Consider the following 26282-nt stretch of genomic DNA (forward strand, 5'->3'; position numbering starts at 1 on the left):
TCTCTAATCAGTTGCTGCTGTTGTTCTGGTGGTGGTGGTTGTGCTTGTCCTTGTTACATACCATCAAATTGCCTCTGACTTATGGCAAACGTATGAAAGAGTGACCTGCAGAATGTCCTGTCTTCAACAGTCCTCCATGGTTCTTGTGAACTCCAGACTGTAGCTTCCTTAATGGAGTCAATCTAGCTCATATTTGGTTTTCCTTTTTTTTCCTGCCTTCAACTTTTACTAGCATTTTAAATATTTTCCATTGAGTGTTCTTGTCTTCTCATAATGTCCACAAAGTATTATAGCATCGGTTTTGTCATTTTTGTTTCCACAAAAAGTTCAGGATTGATTTGTTTGTCTTTCTGGTGGTCCAGGGTGTCTGCAAAATTCTCCTCTAGTATCTTATTTCAGACAAATCAATTTTTTCCCTCTCAGTTTATTTAACTGTTGAGCTTTCTCATGTATACTTGGTAATCGGGAATACAGTAGTGTGGCTGATCTTGGCCTTAGTCTCTAGTGACATGTCCTCACACTTGATCTTTTCTAGTTCTTTCATTGCTGCCCTTCCTTAGCTCAGTCTTCTTTTGATTTCATGGCTGTAGTCTCCATTTAGATCAAGGGTCTCAAACTCAATTTACCTGGGGACCGCTGGAAGCAGAGTCTGGGTGAGGCTGGGCCACATCAGATTTTCCACCAAGCGGAGCAAGAGCCCGAGGAAGCGTGCCTTGCTTCCTGGCTCTCCCCCAAGAAAGCGTCTCTTGCACCCTGCATCCGGAACCACAGACAGGCGGGCTGGCTGGCAGGCTGCAGTTCCGGATGAAGGGTGCAAGAGGCACTGTCTTGGGAGAGAGCCGGCAAGCGAGGCGAGGCTTTTTTTGACTCTTGACAGCAGAAGATGCGTGGGCGCTTCAGGGGGGGCAGGCAAGGTGGGGGCCGCAAACTATCATCCGGTGGGCCGCAAATGGCCCCCGGGTCACATGTTTGAGACCCCTGATTTAGATTGATGATTGAACAAAGATATATAAAATCTTTAACTACCGTATTTTTCGCTCCATAAGACACACCTTTCCATAAGACACACCAATTTTTTAGGAGAAGAAAACAGGAAAATATAATCTGTTTTCTTCGCTCCATAAGACGCACAGACTTTCCACCCCCCTGTTTTGTGGGGAAAAGTGCGTCTTATGGTGTGAAAAATACGGTATTTCAGTTTCTTCATTCTCACCGTTAAAGTTGTGTAATTCTTCTGTAGTCATAACTTTTGTTATCTTAATGTTCAATTGCAGTCCCTCATGAACTCCTTTTATTTTAAAAGTTGAATATGACTACAGTATATTCTTTGATCACTGAGGGAATATTTTCTCAAGTGCTGCTGAACTGTTTGGTCATTCAGGCTACTTTAGATTAAAGGGAGGTGAGCAGGAAATGGCTTGTACTCTATTTTGTGCTGGAGAAAGTTTGCTAAAATTCACTCCTTTCAGATACAAAGCTGCAGCTTTCGTGTTCCCCTCTCCCAGTAGACAGAGTTAATGAAATGGTGGTGGCAACAGTGCTCAAGAAACAAGCGTATCTCTGAGGGCTACTGAACTGTTATAGATTTCTTTGAAATTTTTCTTGTCATAGGTCCTGTAGTAGGTTAGTATTCTCTGTGATATCTAGGAAGGCATTTCTGTCTTTTCTTACACAATATCATTTTGCAGAGATTTCCTAGAACAAATACTAATCAAGTAACAAAACTAGTTGGTTATTTATACTGTACAGTATATAATATAACTTGAGTTTTATATGTGTCATGGATGCCAGTATAGTTTGTATAATGTGTATTATAAAACCAATATGATAAAATACTAAACATTCTTACTAGTTTAAGAAAAACTGAAGTACACTCTAATCTTGGACATTGTCCAGAAGGAAATTGTAACATGGGTGGTTTTGTATCAGCATTCAGGTTTCATGTGTGAGCTCACCGTTGCATCTGGTTTGTCAAAGCGCTCAGTTCAAGAAATATAGCAATGAAAATGAGTAATGCATATTACAGTATAAACCACAACACAGACTCAGCCCTAAAGCAATCATATAGACTCCCTTCAGAAGTTAATCTTTTTTTTCCCAGTCTTTCTGAGACCTTGAAAATAATACAAGAATATCAATGGATTAGAACCAGAGTCCATTTAGCATATTGATAGCCCAGTACTTCTAGAATGCGATCCCACCGCCGCTGCCTGGCTAGCTTTCCTACCTTTCCTACCTTCCTATCTTCTTTTCCTCTTGTTTTCTTTTATTTTCTTTTTGTTCTTTATTTGTTTGATTTTCTTTTTGCTCCTGGGGCGGTTGTTCTCCTCCCCATTTTGCGGCGCTGGGGGCTAACTCCGGAGAGGGCGCTGGGTCCTGGGCTTCGGACTGCAACTTTTGAGCCGAAGCGGACGGACCCGGCGCTGCCCGGACGCGAGGCTCGGCTGCGGACCGCCCGGTGGGGTCGAGGCTCGTGTTGCCTGCCTCTTGATCTGAGCTGGTGCGGAGCTGGTGCGGCTGAGCGGGACAGGAGTCGGGGCACAGGACGCGAGGCTCGGCTGCTGGCTGCCCGGTGGTGTCGGAGGCTGTTTGCTCGTTCCCCGCCTGTTCCCCAGCGGTCGCTCCGGCGGGGGCGGGGTGTTCGGACGGCGGAGGATCCGTGGCTGGTGTCCCGAGGCTGTTGGGGTCTCCGGCAGAGTGAGTGGCGGGGCGCGGAGATCGGAGGTGCCCGGGAGGCGCAGGGTCTTCGCGGGGAGCCGGAGGAGCTTGTGGGGGCTGTCGGAGCGCCTGAACGCCAGACGCCGGCGCCATGTTGGGAGATCTCTCCCCAGGTCTGCCTTTCCCTGCTTGCTTCCCATCTGCTGAGGATGGCCCCCTGACTGCTTTCTTGGGGCGAAGAATGGCAGGGTCTTTGGCCGGCCACCTGGTGCTTCTGACTCTGTTTAACTATAACTTTACGACCAAAAACTCCATCGCTGAATATCGTGACTCCTGGCCCTTTAAAGAACATTGTAAATCAGCGCCACTATTAACATCGTCAAGGCCAATTACATCAATACCAAGGCCAGGTGGAGGAGGAGGACAGTTCTGGGTGTTCTGTGGGGGCTAATCAGTTTGGGTTTTTGTAGTTAGATTTATTTATTATTATTGTTATCATTATTATTTTTAACTTTTACTTTGATATTATTATTAATTGTATTTAAGTTATGTTTACTTATTTTATGTATATTATTTTTATGCTTTGTTATATGATTAGTTTGTTATATGATTAGTTTTTTTTTTCTGTTATTTGATTTAGTTACATTATTTTAATTTTTCCTCTTCCCTCTTCCCTCCTTTGTTATTTCTTTCCCCCCCCTTCTTTCCTCTTTCCTTCCCTTCCCCCTTCTGACACGGAAATGATGGCCTGCCACCCCAGTGAGGGACCCCAAAATATCTCTGTGGTCACGGGTAGAGGGAAATATGGCGTGGCCACGATCCCTACTCGTGTAAGAAGAACGATGCACAGATGCCTGAAGGCTGTGCATTGTTCTGAGATCGTGACCAGCCCTCAATATCGAGGCAGCCAGTCCAGCCAGCCTTCCACTCTACGCCTGGTGTTGTTGAATGCCAGGTCTGCACCCAATAAGGCCCAGGTAATTCACGACCTCATCCTGGAGGAGGATGCAGACCTGGCATGCATAACCGAAACATGGATTGGCGGAGAGGGGGGTCCCCCCCTAGCACTCATCTGTCCGCCCGGTTATGCTGTCCAACACCAGGGTAGACTGGAAGGACGGGGGGGGGGAGTTGCCATTGTTTACAAATCCATCCTAGAGGTTACTAGGCGCTCCTCGGTGGTAAAGCCGGGTCTGGAGGCTCTCCACGTGTCGATAGGGGCCAGGGACGGTATTGGGATCTTGCTGGGTTACCGTGCTCCCCGCGACCCAGCCATTTCCCTACCGGAGCTGGTGGACTTTGTCTCTGCAGCACTGTTGGTCTCCCCAAGGCTGTTGGCTTTGGGGGACTTCAACGTGCATGCGGAGGCAGAGATCTCCGGTCCAGCTCTTGAGTTCTTGGAGACCATGGCCTTCTTGAACATGTCCCAACATGTCAACGGCCCCACCCACGTGGGTGGCCACACACTTGACCTGGTTTTTTCTACCAGTGGGAGCGAGAGTGGTCCGATGGTGACTGACCTTGAGTCGGTCCCTTTGTCATGGTCGGATCACCACCTAATAAAATGTAACCTCAACATGGCCCTCCCCCCTCGCAGGGAGCAGGGACCGATTGTCATGGTCCGCCCTCGAAGACTACTGGATCCGAATGGATTCCAGGATGCCATGAGAGGAGTTCCGACTGACCTGGCTGGCGCTCCTGCCGAGGCTCTGACCGTCAGCTGGTTCGCCGCTGCGGCTAGGGCTGTTGACACGATCGCACCTAAGCGCCCTCTCCAACGCAGAGCCCGCCCGGCTCCTTGGTTTAACCAGGACCTCCGGGCGCTGAAGCGGATAAGGAGACGGCTAGAGCGCAAATGGAGAAAGGACCCGACGGATCACAACTGGATTGCTGTTAAAGTCGCCACTAACCTTTACCTGTCCAAGGTAAAGGCTGCCAGTCGAGCATACTTCGCTAACCGGATAAGCGAAGCTTCCAACCAGCAGGCGGAATTATTCCGTATAGTGCGCGACTTATCCGGAATTGGTACGGGTGATGGGCCTCCCCCTAGTCTTACACCTGACCAATTTGCAGCATTTTTTAAATCAAAAGTGGAGGCCATCCGCCGGGACCTCTCTCCTTATTTGAACACAGTGAGTCGAGCTGAGATGTCCAGCGCTCCGTCTTGCCCGGTAACTTTTGATTCTTTTCAGCCAGTCACGCCTGACACTGTGGCCAGGGCGCTTGATCGCTGTCGTGCCACCACCTCCTCCCTTGACCCTTGCCCGGCCTGGCTAATCAAAGCAGCCAGGCCGATAACAACGGAATGGGCCACTGTAATAATAAATGGGTCCCTCCTTGAGGGCAGATTTCCATCTGCCCTCAAGGAGACACTCATTAGGCCCATTAGGAAGAAACCAAGTTTGGCGGCGGACGAGATTGGCAACTATAGGCCCGTCGCCAATGTTTCTTTCCTAAGCAAGGTGGTTGAGAGGGTGGTGGCCGACCAGCTTCAGGCGCACCTGGATGAAACAGATGCCCTGGATCCATTTCAGTCGGGCTTCAGGCCGCGCCATGGTACAGAAACGGCATTGGTCGCCCTGTGTGATGACCTATTGAGGGAGGCCGACAGGGGCAATGTGTCCCTGCTGGTCCTCCTCGATATCTCAGCGGCCTTTGATACCATTGACCACGGTATCCTCCTGGGGAGGCTCTCCGAGTTGGGAATTGGTGGCCTGGCATTGGCCTGGCTCCGTTCCTTCTTGGGGGACCGCCCCCAGAGAGTACAGCTTGGGGAGAATGTCTCGGCCCCGTGGAGTCTCAATTGTGGGGTTCCACAGGGGTCGATTATCTCCCCAATGCTATTTAACATCTATATGAGGCCGCTGGGTGGGGTCATCAGGGGATGTGGAGCTCGGTGTCATCAGTATGCTGATGATACTCAGCTGTACATCTCCTTTCCACCTACCACAGGAGATGCCGTTCTGTCCCTTCAGCGCTGCCTGGGGACCGTACTGCAATGGATGCAGGAGAACGGGTTGAGGCTGAACCCGGACAAGACGGAGGTACTGAGGGTGGGCGCTCCCACAGTCGGGTGTTTGGGAAACTTCCTCACTTTTGGGGGGGCGACCCTCCCCGCCAAGGATGGGGTCCGCAGCTTGGGGATCCATTTGGACCCGGCGCTCACCATGGAATCCCAGGTGGCGTCGGTTGTCCGAACGGCCTTTTACCACCTTAGGCGGATAGCCCAGCTGCGGCCCTATCTCGAGGTGGGGGCGCTCACTACGTTGGTGCATGCGCTCGTAATCTCAAGATTAGACCACTGTAATGCGCTCTACGTGGGGCTGCCTTTGAGGCTGCTGCGGAAATTACAGGTGGTGCAGAATGCGGCGGCCAGACTACTCAGTGGTGTGAAAAGGTACCAACATATTTCGCCCACCCTGGCCGCATTGCATTGGCTGCCCATCCGTTTCCGCATCGACTTCAAAGTGTTGATGCTTACTTATAAAGCCCTAAACGGCTTGGGGCCTCGATACTTGGCGGAACGCCTATTTCCACCAAGTTCTACCCGTGTCACTCGCGCGAGTCAGGAGGTGAGGCTGAGGAGCCTAACGCCGAGGGAGGCCCGGAAAGAAAAAACAAGAAATCGGGCCTTCTCGGCGGTGGCTCCTCGCCTCTGGAATAACCTTCCCCCTGACATTCGCGCGGCTCCCTCACTGGGTATTTTTAAAAAACAACTAAAAACTTTGATGTACCGGCAGGCTTTCCCGTTTATTAATTCCTGATCACCCTTCCTTTTTCTTCCTTAGCTTCCTCTCATCTTGTCGTAATTTTTCCTTTGTATGATTTATTTAACCGTATTGTTGTTGTTTATTGTTGTAAGCCGCCTAGAGTAATCTTGGTTGATTAGATAGGCGGGATATAAATAAAATAAATAAATAAATAAATAAATAAATGCTTGCTTATATGCAGCACATAAAGGCGTTAGCCATTCCCTGTTGTTGGTCCTTGGCAATCCATATTCAAAGATAAACTTCTACTAAAATAGGGCTGGGGGACATCTGGTGTTCCAGACATTTTGGACTGTGATTCCCCACAGCCCCTTAATACTGTATTGGGCATAATTAGAGTTGTTTAGAAATGAGGCCCCAAACATCTGAAAGGGCAAAAATTATTTTTGGATAGTTGCACTATTTCCCAGACTTGGATTGAGATAAAATTCTAACTTGTTTTTGTAGTAGCAAGAATTTCACAGCTAGGGAAGCCCCTAAAATATTTCAGAATGAACTAGGAAAATTTGTTTTCCCATTAAAGACTATGATACTCTTATTTTATTTTAGTCTGTCTAGCACAGTGTGCCTAAACGTCATTAATTTAACTGTTGCCTAACTTTGAAAAACAGGAGCTGGCTTGTCTCCTAAAAATAGTGAGACAGAATAACATCCACACATTTTGCCTGAAGGTTCTGGTTCTGCTGGGGAATTTGCTTTTAAAAATGAATGCTAGGCATTCAGGCCAGTTAATTGTGTAAATGGGTACTGGCTGTCCATGGCTGCAACTCAAATGGAACTCAGGCGAATGGGCAGTATTGTTGCTTTTCCTTCTGTTCCTTTTCCAGCTCAAAATCCTCCTTAATCAAGCTGATTCACTTAAGGGGAAGAAAGACAGTTTATCAGTACTTCAGTCTCATGGCTTAAAAAGCAGCATCCTGAAAGGATGATTATGAGCTGGGAAAGTTACAGAGAGGAAAGGCTCTTCTGCCTACCTCAGGAAAGTGTGGAGCATGTTGTTCTAGATTGAAGTAAACAAAACACCATGGAAGAAAATACTCAAAATACCATATAATGTCTAGTTCAGGAGTCTCAAATTCAATTTACCTGGGGGCCACTGGAGGGAGAGTCTGGGTGAGGCTGGGCCACATCAGATTTTCTGCCAAGTGGAGCAAGAGCCTGAGGAAGCCGCCCAGGAGTTTCCTTAGCCCGGCTGGGGCTCCAAGGAGGAGGAGGGTACGCGAGAGCCCTCATTGCCGGCCACGACCCCATCCGGCTCCTTCCCTACCATCACCAGCAAGACGAAGAAGCGGAGAAGGGAGGGAGTGCCAGGGACCGCCTAGCCGGGGGGGGGGGCACGACATAAACTTTTTTAAAACCCCTCACAGAATCGCCTTGCCAAAGGAGAAAAGCCCCAATCGGTACCTCCAAAATTAAACAGAACAGGGCGGCCTCCCACACAGGTGCTTGCGCGTGCACGCACGCACACATACAGAGAGAGAGAGAGAGATCCGGCAACCTTCTCTGAGGGCCCCCTTCAAAAAAAGGCGCACTCAGAAGCAGCAGCTACCCCCACCACGACAGAGGAGCAAACTTTGTGAGGCTAGCCCAGGCAGCCTCCACAGCCGAGGTGGCTGAAGCAGGATGAAGAGGAGGAGGAGGAAGCACTGCTGGGTGCTGAGGCAGCCGCTGGCCGGGCTGATGCTGGGAGTGCCGAGAGAGAAAGAGAGCCACAGAGGCAGCGGCAGCTCCTGTTGGCGCTGTTGGAGGCCCTCTTTGAGGACAGGCTGGGAGTGAGCTCCGCTGTCAGGCATCGCTCGGCGGCAGCTCAGGCACTCGGGGAAAAGGGCTGGCAGCCCGCCTCGCTCACCAGCTCTCTCCCAAGACAGCACCTCTTGCACCCTCCAACCAGAACTGCAGCCTGCCAGCGAGCAAACAGGGGAGCTAGCTGGCAGGCTGCAGTTCCGGACAGAGGGTGCAAGAGGCACTGTCTTGGGAGAGAGCCAGCGAGCAAGGCAAAGCTTTTTTTTTTAATTCTTGACAACAGAGGATGTGTGGGCACTTCAGGGGGAGCAGGCAAGGCGGGGGCCGCAAACTATCGTCTGGCGGGCCGCAAATGGCCCCCGGGCTGCCTGTTTGAGACCCCTGGTCTAGTTTGAGCACTGGGGGGAAATAGTGCAAATGAAATGTCTAAATTTACTAATTTCATACAGTATAATTTGGCAGTACAACAGGCATAGCATAATTTTAAAGGTCAGTATAGTAGCAGCATATTGTAAATTCTTACTTACTTTTTCCTAGCACTAAAAAAGTATTTTAATGTTTGTTTCTTCGTTCGTTCGTTCATTCACTCATTCATTCATTCATTTATTTATTTTTTTTATTCCCCGCCCATCTAGACCGAAGTCTGCTCTGGGTGGCTAACAATAATAGATGAAATAAAAACGATATAATAAAATAAAAAATAGCTACTGTGTTTTCCCGAAAATAAGACAGGGTCTTACATTAATTTTTGCTCCAAAAAAGTATTAGAGCTTATTTAAAGCGGATGTTTTATTTTTTTTTTCATGTACAAGAATCTACATTGATTCAAATACAGTTATGTCATCTTCTTCTGGTTGCTGCACAATGTGTCCCTGGTGGACGACAGGGTTTCACATAACTGGGGCTTATTCTTTGGGCAGGGCTTATATTATGAGCATCCTGAAAAATCACACTAGGGCTTATTTTCAGGTTAGGTCTTATTTTTGGGGAAACAGGGTAGTAATATAATTCACGATGGGAAAAATATTCAAATGACAGGAGGGAAAGCCTGCCTAAAGAGCCAGGTCTTAAGTTTGCTCTTAAAAGCACCCAGCGAGGGAGCCAGACAGATATCTGGGGGCAGACTGTTCCAAAGGCGAGGGGCCACTGCCGAGAAGGCCCGGTTTCTTGTTCTTTCTCTCCAGTCCTCCCTCCACGTTAGGCCCCTCAGCCGCCCTTCCTGGCTAGAATGAGTGATTCGGGTAGATTTAGGTGGGAGGAGGCGTTCCACTAATGTTGCTTTAAATAGGCCTAAAATGCCCCTTCCCCACCTTTAAATATTTACTCTGTTAATAATGTATTAAGCAAGAATGGCCTAATGTTCTTGCTTTCAATTACAAACCAGACACTGCTTAGTTATACAAGGTGACCAAGCTTAAAATTCTGATCCATTTTACAGGGGAGATTTCTGTAGTTGACCAGTATGTGAGGTTTTGTGAGCCACCCAGAGGAGACTATGTCTAAATGGGCGGCATATAAGTTTAATAAACAAACAAACAAACAAACAAACAAACAAACAAATAAACAAATAAATAAATAAATAAATAAATAAATAAATAAATAAATAAATAAATAAATAAATAAATAAATAAATAAATAAATAAAATAAGCCCAGCTGCAAACAATTACTGGAAAGGCTTCTTACTCAATTTTAGAAACATCACTAGTGTGTACATTGACATTGCATTAGCCTCTGAAAGTAAAGTTCAAATTCCTTGAAGTACTACTGGTACCTTAGTAATTTAAATAGTGTCAGAATCTCCAGTCATAGTCTTGTGGCACCTTGAAAACTAATAAAAAAGAACAATAGTTTTTTAAATATTTAAATTGTAATGTAAATGTACATTTTCATTGTTAAAATGCCTTTTTAAAGCACTACATGGTGATAGTTTAAATTTAAAATGTGTTATAACTCAAAGGTAATGGGACTATACTTTCTAAAAATAAAACCTGTATCTCTGAGTTGTGTGAAGTATGAGCATGAATGAAGGTTATAGCAAGGAAGAAGGTGTTCTTCTGGGGGAAGCAATTTCATGATAAAATAAATCTTTCTGAGTGATTACTTAAATTGAGATTTTAACCATGATGTTAGTCATTTGATTTAAATCAAATCCTTCCTTTTGGCATCAGCTTCATACATTGTAGACACCAGTTTTTCAAATGCATCAAATCCTTTCAAATACTTTAGGTGCACTTATAAAGACGTAGCCTCCAATCTGTGAAAGTTTATGTCATATTAAATAGTCTTAAAGTTGCCAGGGGACTCTTTGTTTTTGCTGTAACAGACTAGCAAGGTTGTTTCCTTGAAAACAATCTTTCCTCTGTGATCATATGTGTGAATATTTTATAAAAAAGAAGTATTTGTATGTAAATGTACAGCACACTTTTCTCTCAGTGCAGTGTGGAATCCCCTTTTCACATATTTCATTAATTGAGTCCCTTGCTTTGGTACTAAAAAGAAATTGCTGAGAAGTGAGAATGTATGTAATTTGGCAAAGGGCTTTGATTTTTTTTCTTCACCTAGAAAGCTCTGAAACCTGGAGACTAGTTAATGGAAAACACTGGCTTGGTGAATTTCATACAGTTATTTAGGGTGGGAATGCACTCTGTTTAAAAGGGCACTAGATGTTTCTGTTTTCCATATGGGGCTTTTGTAAAACATGAACTGGTGTTAGGGCTCCAGGAAACTGGCTGTTTTTTGTTTTTTTGTTTTTTTAAAGCGAAAGCAGTAACTACAACTTCGCCTCTTCAAAACAGAAACATACTGCTGCACAAATAAAGGGAATTCTTATTATGTTCTACAGTTGTATAATCTTGGTTTTCAGATTTGTTTGTGTAACGAAATAACATTAAGGATCAATTCAGGATTTAAGTTGGCAGATTCAAGGCTTCTATTGTTGCTTCTGTTGAAATATAAGACAGGCTGATTGATGTGTGGCATTCTTTCTCATCAGAAATTCCCCCATCCTTCCCCCATCAGTTTGTGTTTTAGAAGGGGAGAAATATAAACTGCTTTGAAATTAAAACTTTTAGAAAGAAAGCATGAACAAGAAGAGATGGAAGAATGAAATCTGTAAAATGTTGATTTCAGATGTGATTTTTAATGCCTCCCTGTTTCAGAAACACAGTTACTGATTTTGTGTTTTGCTTTGCAGTATGTATTAAAGACTGGGATATTACAAATCTTTAAAACATTGTTATCATGATTTACCCTCCTTGGATACTTTGCAGCTAAATTTGTTTCATTTTTAGCATCTGCAGTACACATTGCAGCACTAATAAGGTACAACCAAAATTATTTAGGTATGTTAATATAGGAAACTTCTAGCTTCTTATGTCCTTACTACAAGTTCCACTTGAATTTGGAATGTGAATCCTTAACATTGCTCTTTTAAGGGAGAAAATAAATGTATTGATGCTTGTGTTTGATATATGGCTTGATCTAAGTTGTTTGTTTATGCATTTTTATCCTGTGTTTTAGACCATCAAAAGCCCCTATGCAGTTCACAGCAGTGGTTCTTAACCTTTTTGAAAGAAATGCCCCCTTGAGCCATTGAGGAAGTTATCATCACCCCCCTCCCCACGGTGATGATATCTTATTTATTTATTTATTTATTTATTTATTTATTTATTTATTTATTTATTTATTTATTTATTTATTTATTTATTTATTTATTTATTTATTTATTTATTTATTTATTTATTTAAGACACTTAAATCCAATTACCCCTGAAAACAAAATTAAATTCCAAGAAAATGAAATGCCCCCCAAAAAGTAACATTTAATTATTTAGTTGCAAGTGAATTTTAAGATGCAAAAAGAAATATAAAAAGGGCTTAAAAAGAAATGCAGGAACTAAAAATTTCAAGACAAAAAGTCTGAAACTAAATTAAAATTGGAGGAAAATATATATTTATGCACACTGTAAAAAGGCTGCAGCCATCTTCACAGGTTTGGCTTGCTCCAGCTTCCCCTACCGCCCCCCTTCTGCTCCAGCGCCCCCACACCGCCCCTTTTCGTTCTACTGCCCCCCTGAAAAATGAAATCACCCCCTGGGGGGCATTATCGCCCACGTTAAGAACCACTGGTTCACAGGTATCCCTTTTGACCTGGGTAAATTATTCTATCTTGAAGGATCATCTTGCATAGTTTCACTATATAGCATGAGAAGTGTCTGGCCTGAGTCTCATGCAACTCACTTTCATTAGGTTACCCTTTGTTCTATCTTTGTGAAAAAGAAAAAGAACTTTCCCAGGTTATTTTCTTTGCATAACTATATACACTTCCATCATACCCCTCCATGCTTTATTTGACTTTTTGCCATATTAAACAGCCTCCAAAGTTGTAATCTCTTCTCAAAGGGATGTTGATCCACTCACTCCCTTAACCATCTTAGTTGCTGTTTTCTTTCTTTTTTCCATTTGAACTAGTGGTTCCCAACCTCAGGTGCCCAGATGTTCTTGGACTAAAGCTCTCAGAAGCTTTCACTACTAGTTGTTCTGGACAGATTTCTGGGAGTCGTAGACAAGAGCATTTGAGGACCCAGGATTAGGAACCAGTGATCCACACAGTATAACTTTTAGGTGTATTGCATATATCCCAAGAGTGGTCACACTATTTAAAATGTGTTTTTACTGCTGTTTTTATCTACTAGTTTTAATATTAATTTGTTTACTTCTTTTTTAAATATTGTAATAATTTATTATTTTAGCTTCTAACATTGTTTCTTTTAATATTATAGTCTGCCTTTGATCCTTTTTAAGAGAAAGGCAGCATATAAATATTTAAAATAAATAAATGTCAACATTATGACATTAGCAGTTTGAATTCTGCTTTCTTTCGCACTCATCCTCATAATGGAAATTGCCTTTTGTGCTGGTGCTGCATTTCGGGTCAATATTTTCATTCCACCCTAACAAGCAGATCCTTTTCCTAGTTGTGGTCAGATCATACTAGTCTATACAGTATGTGAATTTAGGATTTTGTCTCTGTAAGCATCATTTCACATGTGCTTGTCACATCCCATTGTAATGTGCATTCCTCCAGTTTGAAAATACCTATTTAGAGTTACTTGTAATCTATTTGCATTTATTCCTGTTCTCATCTTCCTTTCTTTTAATCAGTTGCCAATCCAAAAGAGATCTCTTAGCAGTCATAGGATAAAAGAAGAGGTCCTCTTCTGGGCTGGTTAAAGGTCAGGATGCAGAGAGTAGAAATAAATAAAGAGCTTTTGAAGCCTTGTACATGTCACCACAGAACTAAATCCTATTGAATTCAATGGATATTGCTCTCAAGTAAGTGCATGTGTGATTGTACAGTAAGACTATTAAGTTTTATTTTCATATTAATATTTGGCTTGTTTAAAATTGTTAGATACATTTGTGTTTCGCTTTATGCAGTGAGAAACCAGTTTTGTCCTCACATGTAAGGATGAGGAACATGTCCATATGTGATTTCAGCTTTAAACACTAGTAAAGCTCTAAAGTTGTGTCTCCATATTGATATTTGGTTGTGTTTTTTTTAATTGTTAGGTACATTTACGTACTGTACTGCTTTTCTTCTAGTGAGGGAAAATTTTTTTTCACATGTAAGGATGAGGAACTGCTACATTCCTTATCTCACCAATAAAGATTGTGAAATGTTTCCATATGCTCTCAAAACTATACTTAGAGCAATGGAAACAGTACTTTGTGCAGTTGATCAGTTACAGAATGGTATGAACTGCCTAATTTGCATTTCCATCAAAACAGAGAAAGCCTACACATTTCACCAACAAGCCCACACATTTTCAATACATTTTCACAGAATTTGGAATATCTTGAACTGATTGTGGAAAGGACAAGACAGAAGGAGGCACTAAGTTTGTAGAAGGGTTTGAAGGAAGGAAGTATACAGTAAATGGTTAGAGTGGCTTTGTGAGTTCTGGGAATGGGGAGCTTCTGTAAGAGTAAAATTTCTAAACCATCAAGGGATGTGTTGACTACGTGTTTGCTACCTTGTTTCCAGGCAGGGTATTCTTGGCAGTTAGTAGAGTAATTGGCAATGAGGCAGTGGACCTACTTCAGTCCAATGACTTTTCTACATTTTATACATGCAGCTTTCTTTGATGGGACGAGTGTAAAGAGTAAAAAAAAATCATGAAGGCTGGAAAAAATTGTGAAACTTGTGTTGGATCCATAACAGATATGGATATAATTGTATCAGTTTTTTTGAGGATTACTATCGGATTGGCTACCAGACTTTGGTTCTACCATTATAGCTACCACACACAGACAGACACACTCTTTCAGACATTCAGTGACAGTGAAGTCCTGTGTATGTTTAATTAGAAGTAAATCCTTGTGGCTGAAATCCAGCAGTAAGTTGCAGTTAAGAGTAGGCCCATTGAATCATTGGTGAGTCAGCTCCTCTGTAAATTCTTTTGATTGAGTGGGCCTAACATGTTGCAACTTAGTACCGGCTTACAGCTACTGTGTTCAGTAGGATGTGCTGACTGGAAACTGTGTTAAAGACTATTGACTAAATAAATATTGCCCTGTCTTCTGCTTACAGTGAAAAAAAATAACACACACACACCCCTTTTTAAAGCAATTGCTCTGTGTATTTCATTGCATACAATAGCTGGCAAAACCGGGAGTGAAAGTAAATATATTCTGCAAATATGAATAGGATAGGAAATATGGGCCTCAGTCTGGCTATTTTGTGCACCAAACATAGTTGTAGTTTGAACATGCTCAGCAAAAGAAGGATACCACTTCCTCCTGAGCAAAGTTTTAATAGATATACTAAAGCAAACACTACAATATCCTGTTGATAGTTTTCCTTTCACAAGGTAAATAAGGTTTCAGTTCTATATGTATTTACCTGTGAGTAAGTCTCATTGAACTCAGTGGCTGAAATCCTCTTGCCTTGGTATACATGGGCAAACAATGTTACATTTAGTTACTTCTGGTTGACAATTCACCTGTAACACACACACCAAGAATCCCACAGTGAAGGAATCTCAGCAGTAACGTCTTGATTGCCCGTTAGAAATGACTGGATGTTACATTCTTTGACTTCCACACGTAACAAAGCAGCAGAATTTCTGCCAATATGGTTACTTTTGAGCAGGCATGTATTTCTTTGTATTGTAAACAATGTAGTAGCATTTCAATTGTATTTGTTTCTGGTGCTTTGTTGTGATACTTTTCATGGTTAATTTCCTGTAGGTTTACTGGCCCAGATGGACCGAGTGGCTTTGGCTTTGAATTGACATTCAGACTTAAGCGTGAAACAGGGGAATCTGCACCACCAACATGGCCCGCAGAATTGATGCAAGGCTTAGCCAGATATGTCTTCCAATCAGGTACTGTTTAAATAGTTTGCTTTATGTTGGTGTGTGATGTGTGTGGAGAGCTTTCTTGCAGTTTTTTGTTTTAGGGGACAACATGTATGTTATGTGGCTGTGATTTTTAAAAGCGAGAATAAAAGAACTGGAAGTCACCTTCCATGTGATGAGATACATTCATCATAGTATTTTCTGCAGACTACTGTAATCTCCTCTGAGGGAGGCCCTAGAACGTACATTGGGCTGAAGTATGTTGGGATTTTTATAAATACATTTTGGATAGCGCTTCCAGCATTTCTTTTTATATAAATAAATATTAGATAGAGTTTCTGAGAGATGGTCTCTGACTTGATCACATTTTTAAAAGCAACAAGGTTGTTGACAGCTTGATTGACACTGACAAAATATTGGACACAATGCTTGTTTGGGGGTTTGGAATTAATCAGTTTGGAAAGGCCATATACATGCTGTCTGTCTGTCTGTCTGTCTGTCTGCCTTTTTACTCCAAATCCCAGAATTCTCCCAAAATTCCCCAGCCAGAAATCTGGGAGTTCCAGCCCACAAATACACACTTGCAGACACTTTTATTTCACTCATCTGGAGAAAGACAGGGGTCTGTTCTAGGCTTCTTCTTGACCTTATTTCCTGCCCCAAAGCTTCTAGGAGGTGGTAGTCTCACTGCTTTTTATAATGTATCAGAGGATCCCTCCTGAAGAGCTACCATATCCAGAAAGCATTGGAGTAACTTCCCACAAAGTATTGGGGCAGAATATGAGGCCTAGAAGAGTGAAATAGGTGAGTGAAATGAAGATGTCTGCAGGTTTGAGTTTGTAATTCTCTTGACACCTAAGCCAGACAGAGTCATTTGTCACGTTTTTTATTTATACTTGTTGCTTAAGAAATATATCTGTTTTTCATGCATGCTGGTTATGTTGCCGCACTGTATAATGATAACTGACCAAACTGTTAGAAATGTAGAAGAAAGTGAGAATTGTTCTAACTTTTCTGCATCAAATATACGGTACCCATTCCCACTGGGATAAAAGAGTCATCATATAGTATGATCTAGATATTAAAAACTTATAAACTGGTTCATCTGATTTTTATTAAATGCTATGTGTGACGAAGTGGTAAAATGAAATATATTAAATATAGTAAAACAAGATAAAGATGATATCGTAGATCCATGACTAAGGTTTGAAAAATGTAGCAACTAAGCCAACTTCTTTGGGAGAGGTATCCATATCTTTGCATCCTTAAAGCACTGATGCTAGCATGTCATATTTTTCTGGTATTAATTTACACACATGCACTAAACATTACCCACATTATGTAATCAAAAGCACATTTTAGAATGTTACATTTCCCATATGGATAATGACATTGGCTTCTCAGCTTTTTAGTACACTTAGTGAATTTGATTTTGTAAATAGTCATCAGAGTTTATGAGGATTTATTATTTATTTATTTATTTATTTATTTATTGGACTTATATACCGCCCCATAGCGCTACAAGCACTCTCCGGGCGGTTTACAATTTTAATTATACAGGCTACACATTGCCCCCCCAGCAAGCTGGGTACTCATTTTACCGACCTCGGAAGGATGGAAGGCTGAGTCAACCTTGAGCCGGCTACCTGGGATTTGAACCCGAGGTCGTGAGCACAGTTTTAGCTACAATACAGCATTTTAACCACTGCTTAAAAATGCAAAATCAGTTTGTCAAAGCTGCATATTATGATTTATTTTTATTGCAGGCCTTGCAGATTTTCATTTTATGGATTAGAACAATATAGTAGCTTAAGAACAGTACTTCATTTAGGGAGAGGATTTATATGACATGTTATTTTGTTTCTGCAACCTATGTTTGACCTTATGGGTGAGTTTGAACATGTTTATGAGTAATCTGATGAGAAAGGCCTTGCTTATGGGTTCAAATGTACGTTGTAGAGAAAATGTGAAATGTCCTAGAAATCCTCCCCCTAAAACTAGGAATTCTAGTAGTATACTTTCTGCAGCACAAAGTGATACATTCTGCAGCTATGGAGTGATATATTTTACAAAGTATCTGAATATTTTAGAAGAGCCTTATGTATGAATGGTGCTTGTCAGATATCTGGTGCTTGATTGCCAACTTGCTTAGCATTTTTTACACCAGCATCCATATCTATATGTGTTTACTCTTCCTATATAGGATTGGCTCTTTGAAGTTTAAACCTAATACAGTACATGGTTTTCATACTGCTTGTGTTTTTTGAAAACTTTCTGTTGTTAAAGATTTGAGCAGAGTGATATGCAAAGTATTGTTTGGGGAAGTACAACCTAAACATTATATGGCTGCTATTTCTCAGTGCTTTTTTTTTAAATCACAATTTTACTCCTTTAGCCTGTGACATTTACCTAAATGTTTTAGTTGATAATAGGGTTGCTTCGCTTTCCAAACTTCTGGGAAGAATGTAGCAGGAAGACCCATGTCTCTTCAACAATGGCAGGATCAATGTTCCTTTAGTGAGGTTTAAAATGGATTACAATAGTTTTCTTTATGGCATTAATTTAAACTCCAGTTAACTGTCTACATAGGAACATTTGTGTAGCCTGCTGGGGTTGAAAGACTAATTTATTTATTTAAGATATTTTTATCTTGCCTTCCTCCTTTATTTATTTATTTATTTATTTATTTATTTATTTATTTATTTATTTATTTATTTGATTGATTGATTGATTGATTGATTGATTGATTGATTGATTGATTGATTGATTGATTGATATCCCACTCATCTGGTAAATCTATACCACTCTGAGCAGCTAACAGGAACATGTATACAATTATAATAAAATAAATTAAAAATATCAATTAACAGAAAATGACAAAAATCATAAATAATCGTAAATAATAAATAGATAAGGAAGAGAAAAATAAATTAAGTTAGATTAGGTGCTGGCAGGAGGGAAGGCCTTGACATAGAGCCATGTTTTTAGTTGAGTTTTGAATGTACCCAGCGTAGGGGCCGCGCGAATCTCAGGAGGGAGATTGTTCCAAAGGCGAGGAGCCACCGCCGAGAAGGCCCGGTTTCGTGTCTTCTCCCTCCGGGCCTCCCTTGGCGTCAGGCTCCTCAGCCTCACCTCCTGGCTCGCGCGGGTGGTCCGGGTAGAACTTGGTGGGTGAAGGCATTCCGCCAAGTATCGAGGTCCTAAACCGTTTAGGGCCTTATAAGTGAGCATTAAAACTTTGAAGTCAATACGGAAACGAATGGGCAGCCAATGCAGTCTAGCCAGGATAGGAGAAATGTGATGGAATTTTCTCCCTCCGGTAAGGAGTCTGGCTGCTGCATTCTGCACCATCTGAAGTTTCCATATCAGCCTCAAAGGTAGCCCCACGTAGAGCGCGTTGCAGTGATCTAATCTTGAGATTACGAGCGCATGTACTAAGGTAGTGAGCGCCCCCGTGTCGAGATAGGGCCGCAGCCAAGCAATCCGCCAAAGGTGGAAATAGGCGGAGCAGACAACCGACGCCACCTTAAGAAGAACCCAAGGTGGCTTACCTCATTTAAAAATATTTAAAGCTGAAAACAGTAGGTATACAAGTATTTAAAAAGAATTTTAAACGTGTTATATTTAAAGCTGTAATTAAATCAATACTAAAACCATTTAAAATCCATTTAAAAAAACACTCTCAAAGCACCAGTTATAACGAGAAAGCCTGCCTGAAGAGAAAGGTCTTTGCCTGCTTGTGGGATGACAACAAAGATGGGGCCAGCCTAGCTTCCCATGGGAGGGAGTTCCAGAGCCTGGGAGCAGTAACAGAGAAGGCCCTCTCCCGTGTCCCCATCAAGTACACCTGTGAGCATGGGGCGACCAAGAGGAAGGCTTCCTCTTAAAGCAGGGGTCTCAAACTCAATTTATAAAATATATACTTTCCTTTCATGTCAGTATGACATAACTGCTCATACATAAACACAAGGAATACAGTAACAGGTTGCTACCTTCCTACTGTTAAGAGCTTGAGTTCTCTTAACAGTAGAGTTAAAAGAGACTACTTTTCAAAGCAATGTTAAACCTTTATTCCTTCAGCCCGCTGGTTGGGAACTTAAGTGATAGAAGGTACCATTCTGCACATGGTCTTTCACAGGAAACTAGCTTGATATCATTTCTATGGATGAGGAGCTTTTCGTCATGTGAATCCCAGTACCCATAATTTATGCATCCCACCCCATCCCCAATCTCACAACAATTCTGGAAAACTGAGGCTGAGGCATTTTAATATCAAGATCACTCAGTAAGCTTTGTTGCTTGAATGGAAATTTGTGCTTTAAGTATTAGTGAGACTTTTTTTTTTGCTTCTAGCATATTTTCCAATGTTGCACGTTAATAAGTGTGTTTTAATGCAGACACTGGAACATTCACCCTAAGCTTTTTGTCTTAATGGTAGTAGTTGAGGTTGTTGCTGCAGTGGCAACTATAACAATCTCTCTCTTCTACAGTGGGGTCTCTACTTAAGAACGTCCCTACTTAAGAACAATCCAACTTAAGAACAGCTCCATTTGCTAAATTTTGCTTCTACTTGAGAACAGAAATCCAAGATAAGAACAGGAAAAAAAACCTTTCCTGCTCTTTTTTTTAACCTTAGGTCATCTTAGGTTAAAAAAAAATTCTCCCCCTAGTGGTAGAGTACGTATTAACCAGCTTTGCATTAGTTCCTATGGGAACTAATGCTTCAATGTACGAACACACCTCTACATAACAAAAAAACAGCCAAAACGGATTAATTGGTTTTCAGTCCATTCCTATGGGAAATTTTGCTTCAACTTAAGAACGTTTCAACTTAAGAACACCATTCCAAAACGGATTAAGTTCTTAAGTAGAGGTTCCACTGTAGTTTCTATGGACGGAAAAGAGCAGATACGGATTAAATGGTTTTCAATGCATTCCTATGGGAAATGCAGATTCAACATAAGAACTTTTCAACTTGAGAACCACCTTCCAATACGGATTAAGTTCTTAAGTAGAGACCCCACTGTATATCTTCAAAAGAAGCCAGGCAGGAGTGATATGGTCATATGGTATATGGCACAAGAACTCTCCCTTTTCTCTCGCTTGTGTGTCAGCTGACTTGCACTCCTCCTGCTCTTGCTCCTGCATCTGGCCCCCAAACAAAATACCCTGACTGTATCAAAATCCATTAAACTTACTACATGCAGAGTCCCTGTTGCGTTCTACTTCCTGTATTGCTCCACAATATCCACAGCATTAGTCATAGGTTCAGAATTTGGTTAGTACTTTGGATTTTAAAGTTGCAAAGTGATATTTAGCTAGAACACATAGAAGAAGTGGTAATTTTGCTATCTTAATACCAGGGTATAATCCTGTGTCAGAGTTTTGTCCATAAACTCTGGTTTTGTGATAAAGAGTCCTATTGATTGTAATGTTGTATAAGTATTGTTAGAACCTTCACAGAAAAGTTGGTCTTCCGTGCAAGTGTATGGTTAGTCAAGGGCTGGCTTTCAAAGTTTAACACTAGATTTACTGGTTCTAAGGGATTTAAATTGGCCTTCATATCATTTTTCACATGGGTGGTTTTCTGTAGTTTAATTGAGCAGTCAATGTGAATTTTGTGGTTTGCATGAGGAAAAGAGACTTTTTAAAAATGGTCCCCACTCAAATAGGAACAAATAGGTGGATCTCCAGCAGAGATATTAGCATTTGAAAACTAGCTCCAAATGGCTGGGATTTCCCAGGAGAAGAAGCCTGAGCAGCTGAACACCAGGGATCGATCAGCATAGAATTGAGTGAGCATTTGACATGCAGAATATTGTGACAAAAAGACAGGCTTTGACCATAAGGGCCTTTGTGGCTTTGTTCCATTCTGGGCAACTGTGACTGTGTGGCTTGCATCATTAAAACATTTAGTTAATAATCAGAAACATAGGTGATTGTCTGTCTGACCAAGGAGGTACTGGGATTTGAAATTGTGGGGAATTCTGTGGAGGAGCTTTCCCTCTAAAATCCTTTCCCTCTAAAATCCTTAAATACGTATGAAGTCTGCACAGGTTGGTAAAGGCTTGTTATCTCTCTCCTCCTACAGCTGATTAGACTAAACAGTTCATATTATACAGTGTTAACCAATTCTTATCTGATAATTTTATTTCCCACATCTGCTTGTCTAACTAAAAGAGATTTCCTTTACTTATGCCAGCACTTCTGTTCCTCACACCCAACCCTCTGGCAAAGTTGCTTTAGCTTGGTTATTATAAAATGAGAGGCTGCCATTGAACACTATGGAGGATTTCCAGAAGAAAAGAGAATGCATCTCCGATATTCTGTAGATGTAACTTAACGTATACTTGGAAAGCCAGTGTCATCAAGTTATTCCCATGCCAATGGTTCACTGTGCAAAGTAGATAAAAGACATAGGATGTCTTTTGTGGATGTTAATGAGTGCAGCATTGCTTTTTGTATGTGCATTTTCTCTTCTCAAGATTGTAAACCTTTAAAGCATTCTCTAGACCTATGTGCTCTGTATCTGACTGCTCCCATACATCACTATTCTATTTTTTGTTCTAGACCTATGAACAAGAAACAAGTACCTCAAAGCAAAATGAATAAAAATCAATTATTTTTTTAAATATATATATTTTTAATAATCAGATTTACCTATTTAAATTTGTTTGCTTCTTTATTTTTTGTGGTGTGCTTTTGTGCTGCCTTTCTCCCAACAGTGGGACTCACAATGGCTCACAAATCATTAAAATGGAGAAGAATTTAAAACAACATACAATTCATATTTGTTGTTAAAATGCTTTTAAAAAATCTTTTGTGATTATTATTGCTTCCTGCTGGTGTTTGAAATACAGAAATGCTTTGGTGATTGCACTGTTATTTTTCCTGATATGATAACTGTTTTTAAAATGACCTCTGCAATTAACTTAGACTCTGGATTACTCCCCATTTTAAAAAACTGGATCAAATCACAGAGGGCCCTGCTCCCAAAGAATGAGGTAGATTTGTGAGCCAGAATATATATATTTTTAAATTGAAGGTGCCTGCATAATTTCCAGGAGGTGTGCATGCGTGCTCCCAGACCTGTGGAACTTATTTAACCCTGCTTCAAGACCTATATTGACCAAAACTGTTATGACAAATCTCAGCTTGGAAATCTATGTTTTAGATTTTTGAATGGCTTTGGCAAGCATCATTTTCATTTTTAATGAGTTGTGCACTTTTCTTAGTTAATATGCAGTTGGGTAGCGACGATGGTCTTTTAACAGCTGCAGTTGATTCTTCCTGCTGTACTGGCTTTTTAGAAGCATGTGGAAATATATGGTAGTTCTGCTTCAAAATTTTCTTTATTCACCTTCTGTTTCCCCCTCAACAGAAAATACATTTTGTAGTGGTGACCATGTATCGTGGCACAGTCCATTGGACAACAGTGAATCTAGGATCCAGCATATGTTGCTGACTGAAGATCCACAAATGCAGCCTGTTCAAACACCATTTGGGGTCATTACTTTTCTTCAGGTATAGTAAAAAAAAAAACTATACAGGTATTATTCTTCAAATGGTCGTAACTTGCAACATTTGCTCAAATCAAAAGTAACTTTATATTCCATGCTTTCAGATATTTCAAAATGGTTGGATTGACATATTTTTCTTTAAAATGACAGTAACTTAAAGGCGGCACAAGTTTGCTATAAATAAAAATGTGGAATAGATTTATAAAATCAAGTATCAGCGGCTTAGTACAAGATTTCTGTTCTGTTGAAGCATAGTGTATGCTATAGTCTACTGAAGGCTCCCCCCTCCCCGCCATAATTTAAATAGCTGCTTATTTTCTGGTATTTATACATTTCTTTTAGGACTTCTCAAGTTATTTCTGTGTGGAAATTATTGTAAAAATACATAAAAACACAAAACAAGTTTCAACATAAATACTTACTTCACAGTTCTTAGAGAAATTTCAACCTTCTTAAAGAAATTATGTACCCATCCAGTAACATAATGTTTCTCTCCAGCAGGCATACTGTAGAGACAGAGGGATGGCACAATTTGCATGAATTAGTTCATTTAGAAGTCTTGGCTAACCAAGTTAATCAGGTAAAGGCACAACTGCAAGACAGGTGGTGTTTACTGATCTGGCCTAGCTTGGCATTTTCCTGTTGCATTGTGTTAGAAATAGAGATGGGGGTATTCGTGTAGGAATACAAATATCCCCGCACAGTGGAAATAACAACTGTCCACTCACGATTTCGCCGCTGACTCCGCAGAGCCTTCCTATTGTGCTGTTCTCCACAGTGGATTAGCTACTCTGCGACCTAGCAGAGAGGCTTGTCATCCCGCCTCCTGCCAGGAGTGGGTAATCAATTGCGGATGACGGTGCAATAGGAAGGATCTGCAGAGCTGACAGTGACAGCGAAACCGTGAGTGGACACGTTATTTCCACCTGTGCGGGAATATTCGTATATGAACACCCCCATCTCTAGTTAGAAACTTACTTAACTTCAAAATGATGTATTGACTTTCATTGCACCAATAAATGCATCACTCAGTACACAATTGGATATTATTCCAAACAAGATAATCTGTTCACTGAATTGAGGGAGAGGTTTGCAGGTGCCAGAGTGTTGCTTCATCCCTTTGGTTCTGTTGTGAAGCTCAACCTGTCAAAACAAATGAGTAGGATTTGTGTAACTGCCCTTGTCATTATTAGTCATCTCAGCAGGTAGTAACATATACAAGTGCTGACTAGAAGACCAGGTATATGCCAGTGACTCTCTCACATTTCTTCCTTTCCTTTCTCTCCTCTGTTCCTGGTTTTTCTTTGCCTATAGTTGCCATGACATCCAAATAAAGAAAGATGTGCTTCATGACTAACTTCCAAACCTCGACATGCAATCCCACTTCAAACTCTTAATATCAATTCTATGTTTTGAAGGTTTGTCCAAATCCATTAAGACATGGTAACAGAACTTAGGAATGAAGAAAAGAATAGCCATGTAAGAGGAGGTGAAGAAGAAACGAAGGCAGGAGCCAGAGTCACATTCTGATCATGCAAAGCCTTTTCAGTGGCTCAGGTGTTAGTGTTAAATCATGGTTTAGCATTAGGTGAACAGCAGGCTTACAGTCATGTGCTTTCCTTCCTTCCCCACAAGTTCCACATGTGGCAAAACCCTATACCCTAAGCAATAGTTTACCTTTTTGTCTCAGTTGTTTAATTTCTTTTTTCTACTTTCCCTTGCCCAGTAGAATTTTCCAATCCAGTGTTGGAGGGCAAAAACAACATGTTGCCCATTAATTTAAACAAAACAACAAATTACAGTGTGCCTACAGCCAGTATCAGAGGCAGAGAAACACCGTCTGTGAGAAAATTGTAGAAGGGTATGTGCACTAGTCAGCATTCCAAAAGGTTGTGCATGAAAACTGCATCATCCCTGTCTCCACAGTATGTCTGTTCTAGAGAGATATGTTTTTGGCGGGTTATACATGAGCAGTAGGCTGAAATTTCTTTAAGAACTGTGAATGAGATGTTTTTGTAGAGTAGCCAGGTTTGAGGTATTTATTCATTCCTGTCTGCAGCAGACTCAATGAACCTGAGGGTGTGGGGCCACATTTCATCCATTGGTATCCAATATGGCCTACATCGTCCTCTCCTGAGAAAACTAAAAGTGATCTAAAGTCCATTTCTAATTTTTAAAAAATCCTGTTTTTTTCCTTCATACTACACACTGTTATTTGAAGATAAATTAAACTTCCTGGAAAATTGTGAGAGATTAATTCTTCATTTTTATGTAGATCTTTTTCAGGGGGTTGGAGGTATCAAGAGCTACACAAACAGGGAACATATAAGGGCTGATTCCAGTTTCTGATGTACCCACCCCTAGTTCATTGTCAACATAGTCTCCAGTGTAGGACTTTATCCTAACACATTTTATATGTGGCTGCTGGACCCTTTTCCTCTCTTTCTCCAGATTGTTGGGGTCTGCACAGAAGAGCTTCATGCTGCACAGCAGTGGAATGGACAGGGTATATTAGAACTGCTTCGGACAGTTCCTGTGTAAGTACAGCCTCTCTAGCTGACTTGGAAACAGGGTAGTAAGCACTGAAGAAAAAATATCTGATAAATGCAGACATTGTTTTAATGCTCCCAAATTCTACAACATGAATAAATTATAAAATTGCTGCTCCAGTTGGGCAATGGGAATAACATCACCACCACCAGCAGCTTGCTGCCAATTAAAGAGTACCCTTTTCACCTTTGAGCGCACACAATTCACATGCAATAATGTGAAGTCACATACACCCTAAAATCACAAAAGGAACTCTTTAATCAGCTGTAGTCCACAGTGTAGCTGGAGCTACAGAACTAGATACTGGGTTATCTGTGTGGCTTATTCTGATTTCACAATGTATTCCTTGGATTTACAATGTTTGGGTCAAAGTTTATCAAAAAGTAGTGTTGCTAAAAATCTTCAAAGGGAGAGCTGAGTAAAACCAGTCTTCAAGGCATTTTAGGACCATGATAAAGATTATTCTCCTGCACTATGAATCTGCCTGCTTGGTACAGACATGCATGCATTTTTCCCTGTGAGCTGTGGTTGGCACACCTATTCCGATGTGATTCAAGACTGTGGAACTCGTGCCTCGGGTGGTTTGTTTCTCTCTTACTTTACCAGTGTTCCACACAGAGCCTTGAAAAGTCAGATTTTTGGAATCCAGATCCCAGAATCCTCCAGCCATGTGGACACTA

The 26282-nt window shown here is 41.4% G+C and overlaps 1 protein-coding gene across 6 annotated transcripts in view; it reads left to right on the forward strand.

Annotated features, from left to right (window-relative positions):
- Positions 1 to 26282, forward strand: part of SUFU (SUFU negative regulator of hedgehog signaling) — a 93114-nt gene that overhangs the window by 22915 nt on the left and 43917 nt on the right. For 5 of the 6 annotated variants that reach the window (XM_020790844.3, XM_020790845.3, XM_078389454.1 and 2 more), the window contains 3 exons: positions 15423 to 15559; positions 22914 to 23056; positions 25504 to 25589. In XM_020790844.3, coding sequence (XP_020646503.1) covers positions 15423 to 15559; positions 22914 to 23056; positions 25504 to 25589 — 366 coding nt within the window. Of the gene's footprint in view, positions 1 to 13334; positions 13506 to 15422; positions 15560 to 22913; positions 23057 to 25503; positions 25590 to 26282 lie in introns of all 6 variants that reach the window. The other variant, XM_020790848.3, reaches the window with a different exon arrangement.

This window comes from Pogona vitticeps, chromosome 3 (genome assembly GCF_051106095.1).
Source record: "Pogona vitticeps strain Pit_001003342236 chromosome 3, PviZW2.1, whole genome shotgun sequence".
NCBI classification, from domain to species: Eukaryota; Metazoa; Chordata; class Lepidosauria; order Squamata; family Agamidae; genus Pogona; species Pogona vitticeps.